The following is a 26,033-nucleotide window of genomic DNA, read 5'->3' on the forward strand; positions in this document are numbered from 1 at the left end:
CCTAGGGGCCCTCTGTCTTTCCCCAAGAACACCTATAAAAGATTGGATCTAATCAGAAAGCAGACAGATTCCTTAGGAGGTTTGGGGAGACATCTTCTCTCAGAATGTTTACAGTTTGGGGATCTTCCTCTGCTCACGGCACATGCACCAGAGACCTTCTCAGACACGGGCAGGAGACTGGAGTTAAAGCCAGAAGATGGCATTAAAGACACAAAAGAAGAAAGACAGCTCCTTGGACTACCAATAATCAGTGTGTAAGACATAGCAGAAAAAGGAATAAAAATAATTTTAATCATATCAAAAAGCCAAACCGAAGAGGACTAGTTCATGGAACTCACAGACCCCAACTCAGCAGTCGGTGCTCTTCCCCTGCACGAGTCCAGGGCCCCAGGTCCAAAGGCACCTATCAAGTCCCGCAAAGACGTTCGGATTTTGCACCAAATTCTGGGCATGGCGTTTCCTCCAAAGAACTCGCTGATATGAAATAACCCAAGTGAGATATGGGTCCCTTTTACACGAGTCCCCACATCTTAAATGGGCTGGTGGGTTTCTCTTCTCAGCAGTCTTACAGTCACGGAAGTTGCCTTTCAGATTGTTATATTGGACCTGAGCTGGATTTAAACCGGGAGCATGCCACAAAGGCTTCCCTTTGGCATTTTCACAAAGAACCCAGTGGAGATCATGAGAAACACTGGAACAGAGGAGGCACAGCTCAAGGTGCTTAGATATTCTCTCTAGGTTCCTGCTGTTCCTGAGAAAGCAGGTTAGGTGCCAAGATCCAGTAGGTCAATCTTCCGCTCTAAAATCTGCCGCCCTGATATCAGAGCGCTGGGGACACCGTGTTCTCTTCCTCTGTCGCAGCTTAACATTCCGGCCTTCATCGATGGCGTGCTTCATAAGCTGCCGATGTTGGGGAAGCTCTTCAGCTTCTCGGGAAAGTCGTCTTTGTACAGGACAGGGTCAGCTCGGTGCTCCACCACCTTAAGAGGCATTGTCCCAAAGACGGAAGCAAACTTGTTGATGCACTCAGACCTGTGGGGTTTGGGGAGTGGGGAGGGCAGTTGAGCAGATGAGAGGGATGGGGTGGGGAAAAGAGAAAATGTTGAAGAGGCTGAGAGATGAGAGCAAAATACATAATACTCAACACCAACAAAAGAAATCCAGGCATGCCCAGCCCGCTCCCAGGTTCTTACAAAGGCGGGGAGGCTGTGGATTAGGAAGCGATCGGGGTCCTTTAACTATGAGTTCAGTGGAGAAAGCGAACAGGGGACGCTGTTCGGAGGCCACGGGCCTGCGGAGGTCAGAACGTTTTCTCCCCTCCCCCTCAAATTCCAGTCATTCTTCCAGCGCAGTACAAGCAGGCCTCAAACCAAGGTGGATTAGCTGCCAACAGTTCTTAACCCCATCTCCGCCAGCCAGAGAGCAGGCAAAGGGCGGACAGGAAAAAGCCACTCGGATCTGAGCTCCAGCTCACTGAAGTTTACAAGGCAGGAGGGAGGATCCAACACACGGAGCAAGAAGGTAACGGGGCACGGACCTCAACGTCAAACAAGAAACACTTTCTTCATTCCACCGACATTTACTGAGGGCCTGTGAGAGGCAGTCTCTGGGAATTATCAGTCAACTTCCGCCAGCTCTTCTATGAAAGCTGAAGTTCACACAGGGCAGCTTTCATTGTTCCAGCCACTCCCGTGTCAGAACCAGCAGCAACAACCAGCCCAGTGAGGGGACAGCCCAGCACTGCTGGGGTAGAGGAAGGGCTGGTTTCCTGACCTCCATCCCACCCCCCAGCCCGGTGAGCAAGCTCCTCAGAGGTGAGCGGGTCAGGCCTGTTGGCGGGAAATGGTTCCGGTCAATCAGGCCAACCGAGTGTGACAGCTGGGTAATGAGGACGCTTCAGCATCAGACCAGAGGGGGAAAACAAGCCCGCAAAAAGCGCTTTTGAAGTTAGGGGGACCCCAAGGATGGATTTCAGAAAGGTCAACACTCTCTCCTCAGTCAGGCCCACGGCACCTGAGCGCCTAGATGAGAACAAACCAGTCAGAGGCAGACCCGTGTACCTCAAGGGGCTGAATTTCAAGACACAGACCCGAAGAAGGCTCTTCTGTCCTCAGAGACACTGTAAATCTTGTTTCAAATTATCTTAATCAAGTTTTTATTCGAGTCCTTCGAGCTTTAGGAAGAAACCAATTAATAAAGAAGTCGGTCATTATCAATTCTCTTGGTCATTATGTTTCTAAAAAAATGTGTTACTATTTCATTTTGAGCTCTACTAGCTACTAACGTCATCATGTCCATCCACCACCACAAATCAACGACAACTAATATTTCTTACATGTTCCAGGCTGTGTTAAAGTGCTTGACACGTATCCTAACCTGCTTCACCCTCACGACAAGCCTATGGGGGAGGTCCTGCTATCGTTCCCATTTTATACCAGGAAGACTGAGGCACAGAGAGGCTAAGTACCATGTCCAGAGGTCAAATAGCTGGTAAGAGGCAGAGCCAAACTCAGGCATTCTGGCTCCTGAGGCTAAAGTCTTAATTATGAGACGATATAAATTTATGTATTAGCATAATTCTAGGGTCCAAGGGGAGGGGCTGGAAATTAACAACTGTTGAGCACCTAACACGTGATGGATAAGTGACATACATGATCTCATCGATTCCTTCAGTATCCTCCTCTATAGGCCCAAGGGTTGGTTTACAGTAGGTTCCGGTTATGGGTGGAGAAATTAAGGCTGGGAGAGGTTAAGGGACTCAACCAGGGACCCAGGGCTGGAAAGCGGGGGAGCCGGGTCTCAAACCCAGGCTGGCCCTGGCAGTAGAGCCTTTGCTCTTCCCTTCACACTCTACCACGACCCGCAGGGCACTGAGATCCCTCCTGCCGGCATTGTTCTGAGACTCAGGAGGTGACAGTCCTAGGCTCCAGAGTGAGGGGAGACTGGGGACAAAACAACAAAATGGCAAGGAGCCAGCAGAGGACAACAGCGTCCCTCCCCTCAAACACGGGGTCAAGGCAGTGGCAGACAAATCTCTCTGAGGTTCTTACTCTTACAGTCGTCCTGCCTGTAAACATGTACAGATTCTGCTAGTTTCCAGTCATTACACCTCTCGACTCTGGCAGCAGAGCCTGGCCGTGCCCAGCACAGGTAGTGTATTAAAGAAGAATCATGGTTCTTGGCAGAGGACGGTGGCTCCACGGCCCTCTGGAGAGGACTGAGGACAATGTCTCCTCTGTAACTAGGTGTGCCAAGAGGGCCGGGCCACAGGCAAGAGGCCACTGGGGCTCAGGCCAGCCTCACTTGTTGACAGCTGCCCCGGCTAACCCAGGTCTGTGAACACTCCTTTCTCTCCACACAGCCTGCACTGGAGAAGCGGCTGGCCCACTCTGGCCGGGAAAGGTCCTCAACTCCCCCGCCGGGTACCGACAGTGTTTCCTACCTTCTCGTCACGCAGGGGATCCCGGCTGGGGAACAGGCGAGGGCAGATGATGAGTTGGGCTGGTTGCTAGTGGCCCACATGAGCTGTGTCAGGGGTCCAGCTCCCCTGTCAGTAACTGTTCCCCTGGGTTGGTTTTCTCATCAAGTACAAACAGGCTAAGAACTGCCAATGTTTATCTCTGAAGCGCTGGAAGGGTCCAGGGAAGAAAGGACTAACGGTTTTCTGTTTTCCTTTCAAACACGTACAATTACCTGAAGTAACAAGGACAGGACTAATGCTGGGGAAACTGGCAAGGACACTTGCTGCCAGGCACCGTACTACAGGCTCTTGTGTAATATTACTTCATTCATCCCCAGCATATAACACAGAGTTTGGTACAAAGACACTCAATAAATATTTGTTGAACCCATGAATACACACTGTAATTTGATAGATATTAATATACCTATTTTAGGAAATGAAAAGATTAAAGTTTAGGATAAGGTAAGTCAATTTCCTTAAGTCAGACAGCTAATAAGTGGCAAATTCATAATCTGAACAAAGATTGGCCTGAATCAAAATACAATGTTCTTTTTCTAAAATCAACACTGTCTGTCTGCTGTATTGCCTTGACCCTGAAGCTATTGGTCAAAATGAACAGTTACAAATTCTTCCGGTTCTTAAAGAACTAACAGCAGATCCTGGAAATGGATGCTGAGTAGTAAAGCTGCTCTCCCAGAGCTGAGATTTCTGGTCCCAGACCCCAAATATGAGAATAAATAAGCTTACTGAACCGCAAAACCCAACACAAGGTCATAATTTGCAAAGTGGTTAATTCCTTTCACTGTTTTGTGCAAAATGTGTATTCTGCAAAGGGAACTATTAAAAAAAAATAAAACAAATGAACAATTCTACAGTTGTAACTCCATCTCTTGGTCTGCCCAAGATGGCTTAAATCATGTCTTCCTCCCTCCCAATCCAAATGCCTTACTCAATAATTTAGTGACTCAATCTTTAATCCAAATAGTTTTGCTCCCAGTTCCTAACTGATTTCAAGATTGATTTCCTTCTGTTCCCTATCAAATTTCTCAAAAGGGTCGTCTCCACTCGGTAACTGTACTTCCTCACCACCAACTCACACTCTGTAGCCCTTGAGCCCCATCACGCTATGACATTATTTTTTCAAAGCCACCAATGGCCATCTAACTCAAAGACCATTGCCCAGTCTGCATGTTCCTTGCTCCTCCCTGGCTTCTGACCACTGTAGATCCCGGTTCTCTCCTGGCCTCTCCAGTGGTTGCTTCTCTCTTTTCAGTTCCTCTTTCTGTCTCCTAAATGTCAGAATTTCTCAAGACTCTGCCCTTGGCTTTTCTTCAGTCGACTGCTAGCTCTGGGCAGATATCTCCCAAATATCTATTTTTGTGTTAATCTTCTTCCTCAAGTTCTAGTTCCACATCTCCAAATGCTCCTTATCTACATCTGCATATACAGAGGGCAAGACCCCAAAATCACCTACCTTATTGCTCTCCAACTACGCCCATGATTAAAACCTCCTCCTGTCCTAATGATGCTGCTAAAGGTACAACCATCACTCCAGCCCTCCCCAGTAGCATCTCCTCCCAACTATATCATTTACACTGTTAAAGGTGCTACCACTATTCTTGACTCAGAATCTAAAAGTCATCTCTGTCGACTCCTTCTCCGTAGCCTCCCCATAGCTATTCAGCTGGAAATCAAGTTCTAGCACATCTTCCTATGGGGAAAAAAAAGTCTCTTGCAATTTAATTCGTCCCCTCCTTTCCACACTCAGCTTAGTTCATGCCTTCTAACTGTTCTTTCTTCAGTCTCTCCACCCTCATTCCATTCTATGCACTACTTAATATTAGTCTCAAAACAACACTATTATCAAGCTACTCCCCTGTTCAAAAACCCTCTATGGCTCACCAGAGCCTGAAGAGAAAAGTTCAGGCTCCTTAACTCCTCCCTTCAGAGGGCATTCAGGGCCCTCTGAAGTTTGGCACTAATGGGCCAGAATTCTACGCTCTAGCCAAAATGGACTTCTTAACTGCTTGCCAAATACACCCTGAACTTGCTGACCATTCAGTTTCCACTCCTTGCCCAGCGTCTCACTGGTTGGGATCCTAGTGATCTCTGAGGGCTCACTCAAGTGCCAGCTCTTAAAATTATTCCTAATGATCAACCTAGCAAGAAGTCACTTCTCCTTCCCCTGATCAACTGTAACACTTTGAGCCTCCCTTATGGCACTTATCACATATAGATTTGGATTAAGTTCTTTATATATATATATATATATTATATATATATAATACATACATACACACACAATATACATATATACACACATATATGTGTGTATTTGTTGTTGTTAATTATAAACTCTGATATAATCTGATTCAAGCCTAACAACATCTGGGAAGTTGCCGATTCTCTTTTCAAAAGCCTCTCCCCAAGAGAAGCCTCCACATCTCCCTTAGTTACTCTCCTCAGTGTTTAATAATGATTATATCTAACTTCAATCTTGCTCACTGCACTTTAAGTCTCTTTACATTTGTTATGATCTCAGTGGCACCAGAGAAGAGTACGTTAGCCTCAGCATCAACTTCAAGGCCATTATCAGATCAACTTCTCTCCCTATAATTCCCTCTTAAATCATATAACCCCACCATTTTAACTAAGCCCACACAATAACCAATTACTTTCTGCCATGAATTCTCCCCAAACACAGCATGGAGGTAGCTTTAAATAACAATTTCATGCACTCCAATAGAGCTATCACTGGGTCTCTTCCAAATGACCTACGACAGTTAATGTTACTGCCCTTGACTGTGACACTTAGGATACCAGTGACAGATATTTCTAAAATCACAATAATATATCATTTCACACTGACAGTTGGTAAAAGTCACATCATTTGGGTAAGATATATGAAAGAAATAAAGAGATTACTTAGAGAGTAAGAGTAAGAAGTAAGAGTAAGGAGGAGTAAAGCATTCGAGAAGAATCCAGGACAATGGAAACAACTTTGTACAACAAATCCTCCAGGCTTGAAGGATTTTAATATGGCTGGTAGACCTCAGAAATGAATACTGGGAGCAGATGCACAGGAGACCTGTGGACACCTGAACTAGACATCCCATTCCACAGGCCACCATCACATTCCCTGAGTGCACTCTGGTCCCTTGACAACAGTGCTACCGGACGTCAGAGCTGCCTTGTGTAAGGAGCTGCCTCTTGGAATTAGGTTTGATTCAGCAGATTCGAAGCGTGGGGACCTTTGGGATACAAGTGAGGACTAGCAGGTCTACTGTAACATTATGATGGCCTTAGGGGAAGACACACAACTCCCACTTCTTTATACTCACCAACAAGGCCTAGTATCGCATTCCACACCAAGGTTTGCTGTTGAGTAACTGACAGAATTGAAATAAAAGGAGGATTTCAGAGCTGCCCTGCCCTGCTCTCTCTCTAATGGAAAGATCTGTGCTTTCCATTCTGTTCTTGGTAGGTGTGTGAGTCGTGTCAGCAAAGGTAATTTGTCTCTGGTGGGTTTGGTTTAATTCTCTCTAATCAAACTTTTACTGTAACATGGAGCTGTTACCCTGAAAAACAACCCAGTATTTCCTTGGAATTAACCAGCTTCCACTTGAATGACTGTGGATGGTTAACTGCTCAGTCCACGTGGAGAGTCTGGCTTCTGGAGCTCAAGGCCAGCTATATTTTTAAGGCCCTTCCAGCCATTACAAATTGAGTGAGTAGCATTCCAAATTAATTCTCTGGGTGACCTGGGCTTGAACTAACCCAGTTCCCACAGTGCAAAAGGAGGTGACTATGGCTACCAGCTGCTGTCCTTATATCTCCAACCAAGTCCCATAAACAGGCCCCCGGCAGGAAATCGGGATCAGAGGCTAGGGCAGAATTCCGGGTAGAGGCCCACTCACCTCTCCACCATGTGCGTCTGGTCGAGCGAAAGCCCATCGATGGCTGTGCACTCAGGACACTTGAATTTCTTGCGTGGAGTTACCTGCCAGAGGAGCACAAAAACGTACCTGGCTGTCAGTGCCAAGGACGATAAAATCATGCTGTGACACCACTCTGCATGCCTCTGCTCTGTAAGCTGAGATGCCCACTTCCTCTCCACGCGCGTGCGCACACACACACGCACAGGCGTGCAAACACACCTCACCGTTCCTCCATTCAGTTCTGTCTGGCTCGGCCCACGGCAGAACTCACAAGGGCCCAATAAAAACGGCTTGGAGGGCTTTTGCCTTCTGTAACTGGAAAGAAGTGGTGATGACAAGCTCCTTAATTCCTGTTTAATGACTGTTTTCTCACTGCCAAGGTCCTTGTATAAACACCATTTGTTCTTGCAGCCATAAGGGCGATGAAATACAGCTTCCCATAACTTTCACCGTAACCTTAGTTCCAACAGGCCTCTTTCTCCCTCTTCCAGCTGATGGCAAATGCTATGAGCAGCACCATGCTCTCGAAGATGCCAGGTTAGTTTGCAATTCTCTTGAGTCAGCAAAAAAAATTCAATGGTCCCTCACTCTCTGAATCCTTTTCCCTGACTCTTGCCCCCACTCTCCCAAACCTTAAATTTCTAATGATTTTTCTAGCAAACTCAGGGGAGGCTGCCATCCTAACCCAGTGAAGGTAAGTAAACAGTAGAGAGATGGGAGGAGAAGAAAGCCAGATAACTAAGGCCCAGCTAAGACGCATACGGACACCAGGAACTACTGTCCAGAGTCAGCAGGCACAGCTAGGAACATCTTGAAGCGTGTCAAAAAGTAAATTTGGAGATAAGGGGGGTTCCTTTAAAACTAGTTCTGCAATTTACGTTCTTTAATTTTCCTTGCAGTGAGCTGTTCACGGAGTTCTTTAGAGAGCTGGGGGACAGGGTGAAGACTGGTCAAGTTTGGAGAGCACAGATAGTGACTTTTCCTCTTTCCTGAGTCGCTTGGTTTAATCTGGCTTCTGTCATCAATTAATAGCATGAGGCATCAGTGGGGAATGCCACCCCATGCTTCCAGTATAAGCTTCCAGTATAGGAAGATTCCAGTATAGGAATCTGACCTAGAAGCACTGCCCATTTTTAGATATGGCATTCCAATCCAGAAGGAAAAAAGGTCAAGACGATTCCAGTCATATAAAGAAGTGTACTCTTTCTACATATCTAGGGATCTGATTTGAGAAAAATCGACATTTCAGAAACAGACATTTATTACAGATACCAAGACCCCTATGTGATCTTTATGTCCTCTCACTTTCAATATGTTACGGGAAAGCTACTTTTAAAAGCTGGTAATCAATAATTAAAAACAACATTTAGGACAATTACAGTTATAACTGTACAAAGTGTACTATCTTCTCAATGTCTATTAAAAAAATTGGCTACCTTAAGAAAGATGTAAACTGCATTCTTTAACTAACAGAACTACATTCCAAATTGGCTTTGAGAATAAAATTAAACTTTTTTTAAAACACAATTTGTAGATTGACCATCATTGCCTTTGTCTCTGATACTGGAGGTTAAAAACTATAACTAAAGAAACTGTATGAAAAAAGAAAATACGTTTAAATGATCAAAGCCTAGCTTCAGTTTTACAACGTGACAGTGTCTGGTCCAGCGTCTTAAAGCTAAAAGGGAACTTAAAGTTCATCTAATCCAACACTTCATTTACAGTAGTTACAAGAACTTCTCAGGCTCAGAGAAACAGAGACCTGCCCAAGATCACAAGGCAAGTTAGCAGCAGAGCTGGACAAGGATGCCTCCTACCTTGATGACGGCCTTCCCCGTGACGTTGGCCACCAGGAAGTTCATGGCGATGTCCTCACAGTTCATGTGGGCATCCACCCAGTTCTTGATATCCCCAGGCATCTTGTAGGTGTACAGGTAGTTAAAATACTGTCAGGTAAGACAGACAGGAGAAACGTTCAAACAGCAGTTCCCTGCGGCTCATATATAAAGGGCAACTTAGCCACGGCACAGGGACAAGCTTTCTAGTATTAGAATGCTTTCGGTTAGGTGACCAAGCATCTTTAATACTGCCATGCTTTTAAAAACCACCTATTGTATGCAGAGGAGAGGCGTGGTGTGAAGCCTTGTAGGATGCAGGCCCCTCGGACTGATTAACGTATCACGTGTTTAATAAATACTGTTCAGAGACACACTATATGCTGATCTTTACTAAATCCTTCCCCTGGAGTCACAATGCTCGATCCTGTTTCCTATAGTCTTTCCACAGATTGCAAATAGGAACAGAGATAAATTAATGGTGGATTGACACTGCAAAGGTATGGGCTTTTTACCGTAAAACAAAAATGAGACAATTCCAAAACTACCACAACCTACATGTACGCAATAAGTGTAGACACTCGTGAGCCAAAAACAGTATACATGGTCTATTACTGTAAAGCCCAAGAAGTGTCATCTTATTTACTTATTATTTACTGCTAAGAACAAAAACTCATTTCTGGATCTAGAGCCCTGAAAAGTATGAGGGCAGCACTGCTGAGATAACAACAGGCAATCGCTATAAATACAGTGAGTTAAATTCACTGCGCTGGGTGGGACAGATCTTTCTCCTGACACCCGTCCTCACGCCACTGCTGACAACGGACAAGCTATTCTGTTTAACTAAACCACACAGTCCCAGGGAGCACTCTATCATCTAACCGAACACTCTGAAGTCTCGTGCACACCCTTCAGTCTCTCCCTAATAAGAGGCAAAAACAGGAAGTGACAATTCTCAGGAGAGGAAATACAAAAGGCTAAAAAGTACCCAAAGGAATTTCAACCTCACTAGTAATCCAATCAAAGTGAAAACAATAAAATTCATTTTCACGCATCAAAATAGCTAAGATTGATTTTCTTTTTTTTTTTCCTCATGTATTTCATGCAAGGCGGAATATGATAAGATAGATTTATATTTTGCTGGTGGGAATGTAAATTGCCACAAACAACACTGAAAACAACGGACAAATATATATATCAAAACCTCCACAAAATCTTCATTCCCTTTGATATAATTCTACTTCTAGGAATCTATCATAATGATCACAAGTACAAACAGTGATGAAAATGGATACTGATCACTATTGAAGCACTAGATATTAAGCATTATCTAAAATAACAAAAAAATTAGACACAATCTAAATATCCAAAAGAGAGGAATAGTTATACATGACTTATGGAATATTGATATAATGGTATATCAGCAATTACGTTAAGAAGAAATTGTTTATGAAGAAATGTTAATGACATAAGAAAAAAACTCACAATATAATACATGCAAAAAGCAGGCTAATGAGAATATTTACAACTGTCTGTGTGTACGTGTGAATAAGTAAATAAATAAAAGGCAAACTGGAAAAAACATCTGAACAGTAATAATGGCTATTTCTAAGTGACAGGACTACAAGTGACTTTTCTTATACAATAAAAGCCATTCTGAATTTTCCATATTTTCTAGTGTGAGCATGTATTATCTTTACAATTAGAAAAATAATGACTTTATTTTTTAAAGAATATCACACAACATAGCCTTTCCAGCCCTCTGCGTAGAACATTTTTCCTAAACTCAGCAAAAATTAAATTGGGCCAAATAAAAGGAGTATCACACCCTCGGTTTTGTCAGCTCAGAACCCCGTGCCCAAGCCTGCCCCCACCTTACCTTGTGATAGAAAGCTGCCCCCGTGAGCACCATGGACACCTCGTTTGTCCACTCAGACTCGTACTTCCACTTACTCATCTCGTGGTCCCAGAGATGCAGACGACCCGGGTAACCCACCAACCGGTCAGGAAACTCCCGCCAGACCTTAGGACAGAAACACATCGACAGTCAACCTCCAGTTCAGACAGCAACCAAGCCCAGCACCGAGTTACCAAAACGGAATCGACGGGCTCTCTAGGTTCAAATCTTCACAAACTAAGGTCAGAATGGGCTTCTGAAGATGTTCAGTTAACAGGTGCCAGCTCATCTGCCAGCATTCAAAGATGGATGTTGATTGTGATTTCCTCCAAAACTTCCTGTGCTTGCTTGGAAATTTCAAGTAATGTAGAGTCATAGCTTACTGAATTGGGCCAAGGTTGGTTATCTCTTACCATATGGTTAATGAAATAGGTTCCACCCTTAATGAAGGCACACATGAAGAATGAACGGAACCCTGAAACTCAGCTGTCCTGATTTATATCAAATTTTGGTGCCTATGAAAACTTATAAAGTCTCTGTTCCTTAAAAAAAAAAAATCTATTTCTTCAGAGCACATAGCCATTCTTATGATCTTCTGGAAGCCTCAAGTATAGAGAATTTGTCTGATTCTATAATGTGCAACATATTGAAAACAAAGACTTGATTTCCGTATTTGGGAAGGTTCTTAGATACAGTTTTGTTAAACAGAATTTGGTATATTGGTGAGGTACTTCCAATACCTTTCCCCATGTATTTCTGTATAATTTAGTTTAAATTTTAAAGACAGTAAGTTCACACCATTAACGGGCACTGACAACTTACCAGCTGTTCATGGTGCCACTCCTCAGCACCAGGGTTCCTCACCCTTTACCAGACCTCTGAACAGCAGTTCCCGAGGGCCCGGTCCTGGGCCCTACTCTCTTCTTTCTCCAAGTAATCTCTCTCTAAGTAATCTCCTCCAGTTTCAATCACTTTAAATACTGCCTATAATCTGAAGCCCTCTAAATTTATGTCTGGCCCTGAACAATCCTGAGATAACCTCCTACTTACTTACTATCTTCAACTGGATAAACAATAGGCATCTCAAACTTAACACGTCCAAAGCAGAGCTCTTGATTCCATATCCCCAGATAAGCCAGTCTCTCAATCTTCTCCATCTCAGTAAATCATCTACCCAACTGCTCAAGCCTGAAAGCTACGAGTCAGCCTTTATTCCTTCCTTTCCCTCTCTCCCCACATCCAATCCATGAGAGCCAGTCCTGCCGGCCCTACTTCCGACTACCTCCCACCACTTCTCCTACCACCCTCTCTAGCTCAAACCACCATCTCTTGCCTAGATTACTGCAACAGGCTTCTAACATCTCTTTCCTTCCAAACCATAATTTACAGAGCATCCCTAAAAGGACCATTCCTAAAAGAATACTAGGGTATTCTGTACAGAGTAATTCAACCAGTGGGCTCTATCCTATTATATATATATTTTTTAAATTAATATTATTTTCATTATACATTTACCCACATAGATGTCAAATCATATGGTCATATGCTACAGCAACCAGAGGTTTCTCCAACACCCAAGTGTCACTGAGTCCAGGAAGGGTGCTTCACTGCCTTCCCAAGGGCAGAGCCAGTGTGCCAGCACTCTCTCTTTTTTAGTTTGCTAGGCCACTGTAACCAAGTAACACAAATTAGATGGCTTAAAACAGAAATCTAGAAGTCTGAAATCAAGGTTGGCAGCACCATGCTCCCTCTGAAACCTGTAGGGGAAGGATCCTTCCTTGCCTCCTCCTAGCTTCTGGTGGTTGGCTGTCAGTCTGGGGCGTTCCTTGGCTTGTAGATGCACCACTCCAACCCCCGTCCTCACGTGGCCATCCTCCCTCTGTCTGTCTCTCTGTCTAAATTCCTCCTTCTTATACGGATACCAGTCAAACTGGATGGGGGCCCACTCTAATGACCTCATTTTAACTTGATTATCTCTCAAAACACCCTATTTCCAAATAAGGTTACTAAGGGTTAGGATTTCAACATATCTTTTTTAAGGGGACACACTCCAACCCACAACATCCCCTCAAAAATCTCTGAAATGTTCCACCCCCCAAAACAAAACGGCTTCCTATTGACTAAGAATAATATGTAAACTTCCTAGCATGTCCCGAGGGACCTGCCCCCTCTCCAAGCTCTTCTCTTACCACGTTCTCCCACATTTCAGTGCCCTTGCTATTCCTTCACCAGGACTAGACCTCAAGCCCTTTGCACCTGCTATTTCTGCTGACTGGAATGTTCTCTCAGCTCTCCAGAAGGCTGATTCCTGCTCATCAGTCAGGTCTCTGCTTAAACGTCACCTACTTTGAGAGGCCGTTTCAGACCTTCCTATCCAGGGTAAACTCCATCTGCTAACCAGCCATTCTTCATCACATCCACTCACCCTGGGCTTTTCTTCACCACACTCTCATTTTCTGAAATTGTTTTGGTTACTTATTGTTTACTTATTTATTATCTATTTTCCTGCCATAGAATTTAAACTCCATGAGGACAGAGACTCTGTCTTATTCCCTGTGGAATCCTGGCACACAACAGTGTTCCATACACACTTGTTGGGTGCATGACCGGGCAGAATCTCAGCAGGCAAAAGCTGAGGATGAAAGAAGGGAACCAAAGATGCTTTCTCGCTTCTTCACAGCCAAAGCCAGTGTACTCTTTAGTTCAGAAAGGAAGTCTGCTACAGTCCTGATCATCAGTTACCTCTAATAATAACGTGATATTCTTTGTGTGTGAAGACCACAGTAATAATTCACATCACTAAAGCACATGTTTTGATTGCTTTTCCAGAGGCGGGTGAGGGGTATTTGCTGAGTCATTACACTGTCTTGCCCAGTCCTCCTTGTGATCATCCTCATGATTTTACGGGACGTCTGACCTGGGTCTTGAGCATGGTGTGGGGTTGTGAAAAGAGCTTTCCTTTGTGTGAAACCAGCTCACCTAACAGGCCTCTCAAACCCACAACCTTGGCCTCATTAACACCATGTTGTAACCGACAGAGTTAATCGGCCACAGGCATCACCACACTAGCAGCAGACAAATGAAGCCATGTCAAACATTTCCACAGACGTGTAACGTGCTGCCGTGTGCTCGACTCTGGGGTATGTATTTCAGCAGATTAAAATAACATGATACTATTACAGTTTACGGAGCCCAGAGCAACAACACAGCCAGTGAGCCATGACCGCTGTTCGGCTGTGGGCCTGGGCAGACTCCAGTAACGCACCGCCAGGTTCCTTTTCTCAGCACCAAGCACCTGCCTGTCCAAGTCCCACCAGTACACAATCGCCGATTCACCTCGATGGACTCAGGGAGACTTCTGAAGGGCTCCGAGCACAAGTAACTGAACTAACCCCCAGGGATGGGCACGGTGGAGGAAAAGGGGCGGGGTGAGGCAAGGAGGCTCCCACTCAGTTGGGGCCTCTGTAAGATGGAAGTCGCACTCCCTCACGCCATCTACTTAGAGTCAACAGAGCTCTCTAATCCATGCACAGGAAGTTCCCATCACTCTCCCAAGGGTTCTTCTTTTCAAGCCCCCGTCTGCAGCAATAATAATAATATTGGCTCCGTTCTAGGGTTAAACGCTGTTAAGATTTCAGTCCTCTTCCTGTTAGCTGAAGCCACTTATCAGACTTCTCTCCAGAGGGACTTAATTTGGTGACATGGGTCACAGGATGCTAAACTACGCTGCTCTAAAAGCATCAGAGGTGTTCTGCATTTCAGACTCCTTTGGAGCCTTCAGTGAGCGCTGTTCCTCACGTGGGGCCTCTCTGCCCTTGACTTATTCCAGGCAGCTGGATACAATCAAGATACCGTCCTTGTCACTTCATCTATAACTCTGCAGCTGACCACAGGATCAAAACGGGGAGGAACAGACTGGGACGGGCCCTCTCTAATCGAGCCCCAGCCTAGCACAAAGTCGATTATGCACACAGTAAAGCATTTTCTCAGCTGGAAGAACGAGAACTCAAATTCTACCCACCTCCCACTCGAATTCAACTGTTTTCTCTCTACCTCAGGGAAATGCTCTGGGGTCGGCCTTTCGTCATTACTAACAGACGCCTTTCCATATTGTAGTGCCGGCTTTTGAAATTCCACTTACATCCCTGTAGTTCCAGTAACAGTGCTTCCATAGCTGTGTTCAAGTCACAGAGCCATTCTTCAACAGTGTGCCTGCACTACTGAAGTCCTTCATATGCAGTGTCCTCATCTATTTTTCATCACACACATCTTTAAAGACAGAAGGCTATGTCTGTTATAATGAACTCTATGCCTTGGTTAGGGGCTTAGCAATAATTTGAACAGTCCTTACATTTGGGGCCTATTCCACATCACTATTCAAACACAGACCGTAACAACATAATACCAGCCTCCACCTGTTTCCTTCCTTTCTAATTTTTATAATCTTGGTCCTAACCACCTCTTACCTGGATCATGGAAATTTCCTCCTCTCTAGACTCCCAGCTGTGCTCACTTGGCTGTTTTCAGAGCTACCTATGTATTTTTTTCTTTTCTTTTTAAACTTCCTAAGGTCTTTCGTGGCTTCCCATTACTAGAGGATCAAACTAAGATCCTCTACCTTTGTTGAAAAGGCACAGGAGGCAGCCTGGATCACCTCCTACAGGAAGTGCACCAGGAGGACATGGTTAACGTAGATCCAGAACTAGCTCAGCCACTGAGGAGCTGTGCAACTGACTATTCAAGCTGTCCTGCTTTCAATCTGCCATCTGCAGCATGAGGGGCTGGACTAAGGGACCTCTAATGTCCTTTTAGGGCTAAAATCCTATCTTCTTCCTCACCAACCTATTCCCAAGGAAACTAACTCATCAGCTGTGATCAGTTGCAAGTTGTTAAGTTTTTAAATAGCATGGCCTGCATTGTTTAACTTTGTTTAAAATGCCATACACATATGGGTACCCAATAAATGTTCTTGAAAAGAGGCTAATGCACTATATTCTAAGCCAGCTTAGAGAGTGCATTTTAAACTCAGGGTGTGTGCTAACCACAGTCAGATTCAGGAAAGAGACTGGGGGGAGGAGGGGGAAGGTGTAACAACAGGTGGTGCCCATCTGGGATATACGATTAGGAAATCATGGGTCAGCTCCAGGAGAAAAGGAACTCTCTGAAGTGGCTGCTAGAGTCATCACGTTTTCAAAGGTGTAGTTCCATGGGGATATTGCTACTGGGTGAGAGAGATGCCACATGTACCAGGATTCATGAGCCACGAGACGGACTGAGAAGTGGTGAGGGAAACAGGGAGAACGTGGAGTCAAGGTGCACCAAACTGGCCAGCGCTTCATTTCTCTCCTTACATGCACCCCCCTGGGTTTTGTCAATCCCTAACCATCAGAGTGGAACAGAACTCTATGAACCAGCCCAAACCCTGTGGCCACAGGCCTGGATCACCCAGGCAGAGCTGCAAGGCACCCAACTTGCAAATGTCTTTGAAGGAGTGGCCCTTCTTCCCTTCAGGCTTGTCTTGCGTGCTGTCCAGATGGGAAAGGGGTAACTGGCTGGACTCCAATTCCTAGCTCGTTTCCTCAGAGGAGCCAGTTATCGGATTCACTCCCAGCCCTCTGGGAACAAAGCTCATCTCTTATATTTGGAATTTCCTGAAATGAAGTGGAGTGGAGGGACTGATTGGCTTCATTTTACTCATGCTTTTAATTACACTGGTGGTTGGTAGTTTTTGTCCCGGGAGTGCTTTGCAAAAAGCCCAAGAGCCTCTGTCCACATCTGGGACACAATTAAACGCTAATGCTGGACACCTAGAGCAAGGGAGCCCTGCAGTGGTCACCTGGAGTTCCCTCATGCTGACTGGTTGTGACAAACACATGGACGTGCTGTGTTATGTATCAGGATTTACCTACTAGATCATTCAGTCTGCCTGAGAGACCCTTCCAGCTCAACACAGGGTTCTGCTTGGAATGAGCCAAGCAGGAAAACCAGTACCAGGGGAAGGCTCCTGGGGTTCTGGCGGCAATCCTATTTGCCCCAGTCTGGCTGGAGGTTAGTGCCTTGTTGCTGAGGGACATGATCTCTATTCCTTTCAGGTTCCTTCTTCCAGCCTGGGGCAGTGGTGAAGGCAGAGACAGACTGGGGTTGGCCACACCTGATAGAGGAATGTGTGCTCTTAAATCTTTCAACAGTCACCACTATTAGGAAGACACTACCGAAGAAAGTGGCTTTAAAACATTCGCCTCGTCCTTGAATCTGTACCCTCCCACCAGACGGCACAACCATGTGCCTTGTGTGGATGGTAAGGAGATTTGTGGATCGCAGAGATTTGCAGCCAGAGATCATTCGGTCCAGCTCCCCCACTGTGCAGATGAGAAAACCGCGAGCTGGAGAGGAAGCGGCTCTCCCAAGGTTACACGGCTAGTTCAAGCCGAGGCTGGGTCCTAACTCCTAGTCCAGTCATCTGTTCATGAAGCCATGACTTCCCACTCTTCTGATTCCAAAAACCACCTCGTCTCCCCACGCTTAGTCCCTCACTTGTAAAACAAAGAGACAGACGATGTGTCTGAAATCACATTTCGTGTGAGTGTGAGTGTTTGTCAGCTCTGTGGTGCAAGTGGCAGAGATGGTAAGAAGCACGCGAGCACGGTGAATGATCGAGTCGAGACTAGAACAGTGGGGAGAGGAGGTGGGGAAACGACAGGACCCTTTGCTCCCATCAGTACTCATCTAAGAGCTGAAGGCTCTTCATGAATGCGTTTCCATTTAGCAAAGAAGGCCACAAGGTCACACCACTCAAAGGAGCAACTCCCGTCAGCTGTGTAGCAAACCAGCGAGACTCCACATACGACATCCGAGGGCCTAGTGGGACCTCGTAATCTGTGAGGCTCAGGGACAGAGAAGTAAGTGTAAGCATGAGCCAAAAGCAGCTGAATGAAAGATTCAACTCCACTGCTCTTTCTCATGAAGCAATGAATCTCTTGAGAGATAATAAAGAAGGGAAGGAGAGATGTGAGTCTGAGGGGATGGGAGGAGGGAGAGACGGGTCAGGATTGGGTCACGGGTTTTCTAATTTTGTGCTCCTTAAGACCCACTAAACAGGGAATCATGTTTATTTCCATCAGCTCAACACCAGTGAGGGACATGCTATTTCTAAGCCTGGTCCCAGGGGATTGTTTAATGAAGTTAAAAGATTAGTGATCATAAGCCAAATGGCTATTCTCTTTAAATCCTGCACGAGTGGAAACAAAGACTTTTGTTTTTATAAATAACCATTATTGAGCCTTCAAAATTTCAGGTTGATTCTGGTGGGGCTCAAGTTAAATGACTGGGGACCAAAGACACTAGCTCTGTCCAGCAAGGAAGAAGTAACTCTTCCTGCTTCAAGTCACTGCCCTAGTGACTTCCATGACTGCAGTCAGCGACGCTGCAGCAAAAGTGGCCACCTCTTTTTGTTTTCTTCCTACTGTAGAAAGGGAGGAAATGGCACTGACAACCAACTCTGTAATCCTGGCTGACTTCGAAGCATAAGTGTGGTTCCAAAATAATTACTTAATGAGTTAATTCATCATAGTGCCGTGTATGTGTGCTAAACCCCATAATCTCTTGGTGGAGAATCAAGCAACAGAGAGACTCTTTCAAATTACTTATTTATTTATATCCCACCTATTCCCCAAAAATGATGTGAGGTGGCTTACAATAAAAGGTAAAAACTGGAATAAAGTCCAAACTTTATTGGACTTTATTGGACATCATTAAAACAGATGGTGTCCTCAATAGTACTTTTTTAAATCTAGAGATGTTCCATTTATCTTAAAAATATTAATCCTGATATGAAGTTCTAGAAAGGCAACCCAACAGCAAGCTAAAGTCATAGAGTTTAGGGATGGAGAGATTTGAGTATTCCTATTTATTAATTCATTTATGCACTCAACTCAGATACTTATTAAGCTACCACTTTTTTTTTTTAATTAAATATTTTCAGATATGTGCAGACTCAAAAGCAGTTGTAAGAAATAATGCAGAGAGATCCTGTGTCCTCTTTACCCAGTTTCCCCCAATGGCAACATCCTGCAAAACTGTAGTGTGATATCACAACATGACACTGATACAGTCAAGACACAGGGCATTTCCATCACCACAAGGGTCCCTCCTGTTGATCTATTATTGACACCTTCCCCCATCCCCCACCCTCCCTCTGGCCATCACTCATCTGTTCTCCATCTCTATAATGTTGTAATTTCAAGAAGACTACATAAATGGAATCATACCTTTTGATGATGGAAGGTACCCTTTTGGGATTGGCTTTTTTTACTCAGCATAATTTCCTAGAGACTCATCTAAGTTGTTCTGTGTATCAATAGTTTGTTCCTTTTTATTGCTGAGTCGTCTTCCCTGGTATGGATGTACCACAGTTTGTTTAACTATTTACCCACTGAAGGTAATTAGTTAATTACTAATGATAACCACTAATTAACAGCCCAGTTAATTACTAATCTGGGCTGATTCATTTTTGGTGATTACAAATAAAGCTTCTATGAATCTGTGTGGACATAAATTTTCATTCCTCTGGGATAAATACCCAAGAATGCAACTGCTGGGTCACATGGCAGTTGCATGTTTCGTTTCATAAGAAACTGCCCACCCTGTTCCTCCACCAGCAATGTACGAGTCATCCACTTTCTCTGCATCTTTACCAGCACTTGGCGTTGTCACTTTTTCTTATTTTAGTCATTCTGATAGGTGTACAGTGATATATAATTATGGTCTTAATTTGCATTTCCTTATGGTTAGCGCTGTTGCACATCTTTTCACGTGCTATTTGCTGTCTGTGTATCCACCTCAGTGAAGTGTCTGTTCATGCCCTTGGCTCCAGTCCTAACTGGGTTGTTTGTTCTTACTGTTGAGTTCTGAGAGCTCTTTATATATCCTCCATGCTTAGCCCTTTGTTGGATACGCAGTCTGCAAGCATTTTCTCTCAGTCTGTGGCTTGTCTTTTCATTCTCTTCACAAGGTCTTTCACAGAGCAACGGTTTTAATTTTGATGAGGTCTAATTTGTCAATTTTTTCTTTTTATGGACTGTGCTTTTTGGTGCCAAGTCTAAAGGACTCTTTGCTTAGCCCTAGATCCTGAAGATTTTCTCAAGTTTTTTCCTAAAAGTTTTAAAGCTTTATGTTTACATTTCAGTCCATAATTCACTTGCAGTTAATTTTTCAGTAAGGTGTGAGGTGTAGATTGAGGTTAGATTTCTGCCTGCGGATGTCCAATGTGTCCAGCACCATTTGTTGAAAAGGCTGTCTTTCTCCACTGAACTGCGTTTGCACCTTTTGTCAAAAATCAGTTGCCCCCAACTCTTTTAGAGACTGTCTTACACTTCAGAGTGAATACAAAAATAAAGCATGTATCTTGTTAGCAAGGAGCTTCCCATTTAGAAAAGCTAATGACATATGCATAAAAGGCCAGTGATGAAACAAAGCAGGGACGCAGGAAAAAGTACAAAAAGAAGAGTTAGGGGGATAGTATGATTCCTTCGGGGTGATGGTGGGAAAGCATGGATTAAGGAAAATGCTTCATGGATTTCACTTTAAGGGAAGAAAGGAAAAAAAGTTCAATTACAAAGTTACGACTGAGATCCCACTGCCACCAACCAGGTCAGTCATTAGTATGAAATTGCTCTCTGCGGCCTGGTTAGCAGGCCAGCAGGTAGACCAGGATTCTCCCACTTACTATAGACAGGGAATCGTTTAACTCTGAACAACTCCTTATAATTTTACTCATAGAAACTAAATAGAAGGGAATTCAACGTCCAAACGCATTACATCCACTCCTTTGGTCAATAAATATTTACGGAGCACCCACCATGTGTCTGTCACGCGCTAGGCATACGGAAGTGAACAGGCCGTCACCATCCTGTCACCATCCTGTCCGCGTGGACAGCTCGAGGGGGAGTTTCTCAGTCCAGCCCCAGCTCTGTGCTGTGTGTAACTAGTGGCGCTGGTTCTAAGAAGTGAGCCCCGCCTTTCCTTCCTTCTCCAAGAGCAGAGTGTCGCCATATGATCAGGACCTCTGCCCACCCCTCAAATCTCCAGCCCACCCCAAAGGCTGGCTGGGAACTTAGAAGTATTACTTTTAAAGGTGGCCACCTCCTGATCTACACCAACCAACAGACAGTAGCAGATATCCTGCAATCATGATTAACGTAAATCTGAGAAGTGAACTTGACCCAAGAGGTGAGCTGTAAGTACCACACTGACCAGTTCACCTTGCTTTCCAGAGACTCATTTTCCCAGGTGTGACACTTCTGAGGTCAGGGCACTACTCTGACTGATCCTTTCAGTTCTCTTTCTTTTTCTTCTTCCAAAATGCAGAATTGCTGTGTCTTATGCGATAGCATAGCAATCACCAACCACTGCCTCAAACTCATGATTTTGCAAGCAGTTTTACAACTGGCAATGCATGGTGGGGCTTCACATTTGGGCACAACAGAGAATGTTCCTCGGAAAGCGGTAGGCACTGCCCTCCTGTGAGAGCTGCTGGGGGAGTTCAGAGCCTCGATGCTGCCGTGGCTTTCATTTCCCCTGGCTCTGTGCCAAGGCCTGCCCACACACCTCCCTTAAGCATCTCTATCAAAATCAAGGCAGATAAGCAGCCCATGCAAGACAAATTCCCCATATCCCCCAATCATATGGCAAATCCTGGAGCTCGACATTCCTGGGGCAGCCAAAGCCGGTAATCAATCCCAATGAGACAACAGGCAGCTCTTGGAACAATAACCTCAGACATATGGATCCTTTCAGGGCTGGAGTATCACTGCAGATAGCTCCTTCTGCGGGGGGAAGGGAAAGCACGCATTCTTCAAACCATCAAGAGTACCAACACCTCTTTAAAACAACTACCCTGCAGTATAAGCGTCAGTTCCCGAGGCATGGCGCTGACGAGGCTAGGGGGCCCTGACGGTGCTGCAGACAGGCCAGAGGTGGAGGCACGGTGGGGAGCACACAGGGCCAGCCCTTCCCTCACCAGCACTGCTGGGCACAAAATAAACATTTACAGAAAACGTAATGAAACCAGCGCACCTGACTGACTTGGGACAGGAGTGTGCGCGGCAGAGACACCTTCAGTGGGAAGGTGCGCCAGCAGGAAGCGGGCTCCCTCCTCCTGGGGACAGGGAGCTCCCTAGTCCTACATTTGATGTTTCATTAACGGCTAGGTAAACAAATTCTGAGCTTGTTTTAATTTGCTCAGCGGGAAGAAACAAGTGTGACTCGACTGTAATTCCCAACTGGCTGCTTTTAAACGATCAGATGTGATTTCACTGTTCAGCACATATACTTGATTGCCTTCCCTCAATATTTGTTTGACTTCCTCTCCAGCGGGGACTGGGTGCTGCGGGAGAGGTCAGCCTTCACCGCAGCTTCTCTCAGCACCTCGGGGGCTCCTGGCCGCTGCTCTGGATCTGCTTTCAGCAGCTCTGGCTGCCGCGGCGGCTCACGTGAACCATCTTCCCTGCGGTCCCGCGGGTCCTGGGTGTAAATCCACGCAAGCTGGAGACGGCACAGACCTAACAGAGGATTCGGCTCTCCCCAGGCGGCACATGTGGACGGTACCCCAGGGAGACAATCCTCTCAGAAAGGACGCCTCGCCTGACCACACTCTCCCACGTGTCTCCTGGGGGGGAAGCTCTGACTACACCCTCTGGGCGGGGACACTCACAGAGATGAGTCGGTCGGCCCATCCCCTCTTCTGGAGACAACAGTCTCTATGACGGCAACTCTTCAGGGACTTAAGAAAAGTGAAAAACGGGGTCAAGACAGACAGGCGTCCTCTTCAATATTCAATACTGTACCGATCTTACGGCCAGGCCCAGGGAAGGTACTGAGAGGGGACTGTCACTCACTCAGATGAGACACACAAGGCTAAAGACAGCTTCCAGGCGTCAGCTTCTTCAGATGCTTCCTGAAGAGGGCACACCACAGGTCCTAAGACATTTATGGTTTTCAAAAAGCTAGGCTCTGGCAAAATGGTTCTCGCTACACTGTAAAGCTTTACGGTCGGACCAAGCACAAAGCTGACAGAGAAGTGTGAGCCCCAGTGCCTGCAGCAGCCCAGCAGCCGGGTAGACTACCGCCTGGACTGGCTCCACGGTGCACCTCTGCTGCAGTCCGCCATCCTGACAGCAGAAGGAAATGCTTGCATTCCCAATCTTCCCAGTCACCCACTAGGTCAGACTCTGTGACAGCTCAAGGATCTGAGTCAGCCAAGAAGTCAAGGAGTGGACATCTAAGGTGCTGGTCCTCACCGAAGGCTGAGACACTTCAATAATTAGATTCCCCACCCACGGCAGGGATGTGCCCTGCACTTCGGGCTCTCCTTGAGGGACGCTCCTCTTTTAGTAGTCTTGGCTCTGTAAGAACCCAGTTTCTCGGTCCCCCAGATGGACTCAAAGGGTGAGCTGCCCCAGAGCCCACGGCAGAGTGACAGAGGTGGTTCCATGGACCACCCAGAAAAGCCTTTCTGAAGAGACTGTCCTGGATCCCCAACAAACCTCAGCACGTTTTCAGATTTAGGACCTGGGGCTTCAATCTGGGGAGGAAAGCAGTTTATTTCCTACCAGAAGGATCACAACCACAAGTCTGTGACATACAAGGACTGTGAGAGACCCAGTCCAAGACCCAGACCCAGTACCCGTGGCACTTTCCCTGGCAGAGGCTCGGAGAGGGATGAACAAAAGGACAAAGATGGTCTTTTTTTTAAGTTATCTGCTAGCTTTTAAAAGAGGTTATTATGAAGTCTAATCCTATGATAGGCTGTTTCCATCTTTCAGCTCTTCTAGTGAGAAGAGAAAAAGTGGGAGAGTTTATTTAGAATCACAGATTATATCATCTCTTCCACTCTCCCTGGATGAATATATAGATAGCTACAAATTTTACTAATTCTGTTTAAAATGTAACTGTTACATAGAGCCTCAGCTCTGGAATTCTCCAGTTAGCTGAGTCCTTCATCACAAATTAAATCTGAGCTATGGGTAAGCCTGTCTTTTCCTTCTTGGTTCTTCAACCCATTTGAACATTAAATCTACAGATTTTCTGCTACCACTATCTAACTGGCTTTCCCTGTCTTCGGTCTCTGTCATCTCTAATTCATCCTGTGATCTGACTGCTCTGACCATACAACTCTCTACAAACCTACAATCCCCCTTTATTGCCTCAAACTTTCCAGCTGGACTCTTAGCCTATCAGCTGGCCCTATACTGCCCAGTCAGCCTGGCTTCCACTGTTAACCCAAACACAACTTCCCCCTCGTCACGTCAATCTGCTTATGACTGCCCCATGCAACCATACACGCCAAGCTCATTCTCACTTTGCTGCCTTCCCACCTGCCTTCCTATACCAGGAAAACACACTCAAAGATGGTTTTAGGTTCTCCTGAAAAAAAGTGGGGCATTCCATGCTATTTTGCTGTCTTCCCATGATTCTTTGAGAGTATATGCTTGCCATTACCTTAGGAAGTTGTGTACAAAATAATAGAAATAAATTCTCATAATTTATTAGCACCGAAGAGGCTTAACCAGCCTCCACCACCTAGGGATACCCAGGCAGTAAAGGAAGGCCTCAGCACTTTGTGTGCCTAACAACACACAGTTGCTCTGGGTCAATTCCCATCCGCACATGAAATACTGACTTTATAACCAGTATTATTAGCTAAGAGTGTTTCACATCGCTCAGGTGAAAAATGTTCAGCACTTAAGTGCTACTAATAACTTTTATGGGTGGAAATGGGGATCAAAGCACGAAAGGAAAAATAAATTCATGGGCTCCTACGTTCAGCCAAGTCTGCATGGCTCATTTTCTGCCACATGTTTTAAACTCTCTCTCCTAAAGGCGGGGGAGGGGAGGAGGAACAAGTTGTATTTTATTTCCCAGCTCTTTAGGTCTGAAATAAAAGCACACAGACTTGAAAAAAATCAAACATTCAAGTAACACTATATACTGCTACTGTTCCCCCAGGAGTTCCCTGCAAATGAGTATCAAGAACTCAATAGATACTTTCCTGGTAAAATACATAAACAGATAAATAAATTATCCCAGGCTGAAAAGAATTTCCACATCTGGTAGCTCACTAGAGCTTGTCAAACAAGTCAGAAACACGCAGGGCCAGAAAAGATCATGGTTTAGCTCCCGATTTCAGGGCTGGAGAAGGAATGTAACATTTCCCCAAACTCTCTGCCTTCCAACAGGGAGTATGACCCTTTAAACAGGCAGATGACCCCTGTGTTTTCTTCCAATTAAATAAATAATGATACCCAGTTTAGGTCTCGAATCCAAATGTCTCTGTGCTCAAGTCACAGACACTGGAAGGGAAAGGGCCGTTCCTATGTGGTCTGGCCTTTCATTCTCAAGAACTTGCTATGGTGCACCTTTAAGGGTTATAGTCAATGTCCATTTAGTACCTTAGAGAACTAACTTAACCTCTTTGCACCTCAGTTTGCTCAGCAATAAAGCATGAAGTAACAGGATGATGGCTAAGGCCCCTTCCCGTCTGACACTGTGTTTCTTTAAAACAGAGCTTTCTGACTGGGGTGCTCCGAATGGTTATCAAGCACGCAGAGAGTTCTCCCAGCCAGATCAGCAGGGAGGCCCGGGGGTGGGTCACATCTACATACCCCACAGCACAGCATTAACATTACTGTTCATGCTATGGATTGACAAAGGCTGGGGAAGCTGGAGGCTCTAATAACTTCCTCCTGGAAAGGGATTCTAGAGTTCACAATCATTTTCAAGCTAACAGTCCAGGGAGATCTTCCCCCCTCATTCCTCCGACGTCTCTTACTTACATTAGGCCCACATTTCCTTCTCAGAGCTTTGGGAAGTGTGCAATCTGTGAGCTGCCCTTTAGTCTCTGC

At 45.4% G+C, this 26,033-nt stretch overlaps 1 protein-coding gene across 5 annotated transcripts in view; it reads right to left on the reverse strand.

Annotated features, from left to right (window-relative positions):
• Positions 1 to 269: 269 nt before the first annotated feature.
• Positions 270 to 26,033, reverse strand: part of EXT2 (exostosin glycosyltransferase 2) — a 136,439-nt gene continuing 110,675 nt past the window's right edge. For all 5 annotated transcript variants that reach the window (XM_087423096.1, XM_087423095.1, XM_087423093.1 and 2 more), the window contains 4 exons: positions 11,116 to 11,259; positions 9,219 to 9,347; positions 7,381 to 7,463; positions 270 to 1,032 (listed from right to left, as the gene is read on the reverse strand). In XM_087423096.1, coding sequence (XP_087279222.1) covers positions 894 to 1,032; positions 7,381 to 7,463; positions 9,219 to 9,347; positions 11,116 to 11,259 — 495 coding nt within the window. In that variant the 3' untranslated portion in view covers positions 270 to 893. The remainder of the gene's footprint in view (positions 1,033 to 7,380; positions 7,464 to 9,218; positions 9,348 to 11,115; positions 11,260 to 26,033) is intronic.

Source organism: Ceratotherium simum, chromosome 34 (assembly GCF_057802395.1).
Source record: "Ceratotherium simum simum isolate JZ-2026a chromosome 34, ASM5780239v1, whole genome shotgun sequence".
Classification (NCBI taxonomy): Eukaryota; Metazoa; Chordata; class Mammalia; order Perissodactyla; family Rhinocerotidae; genus Ceratotherium; species Ceratotherium simum.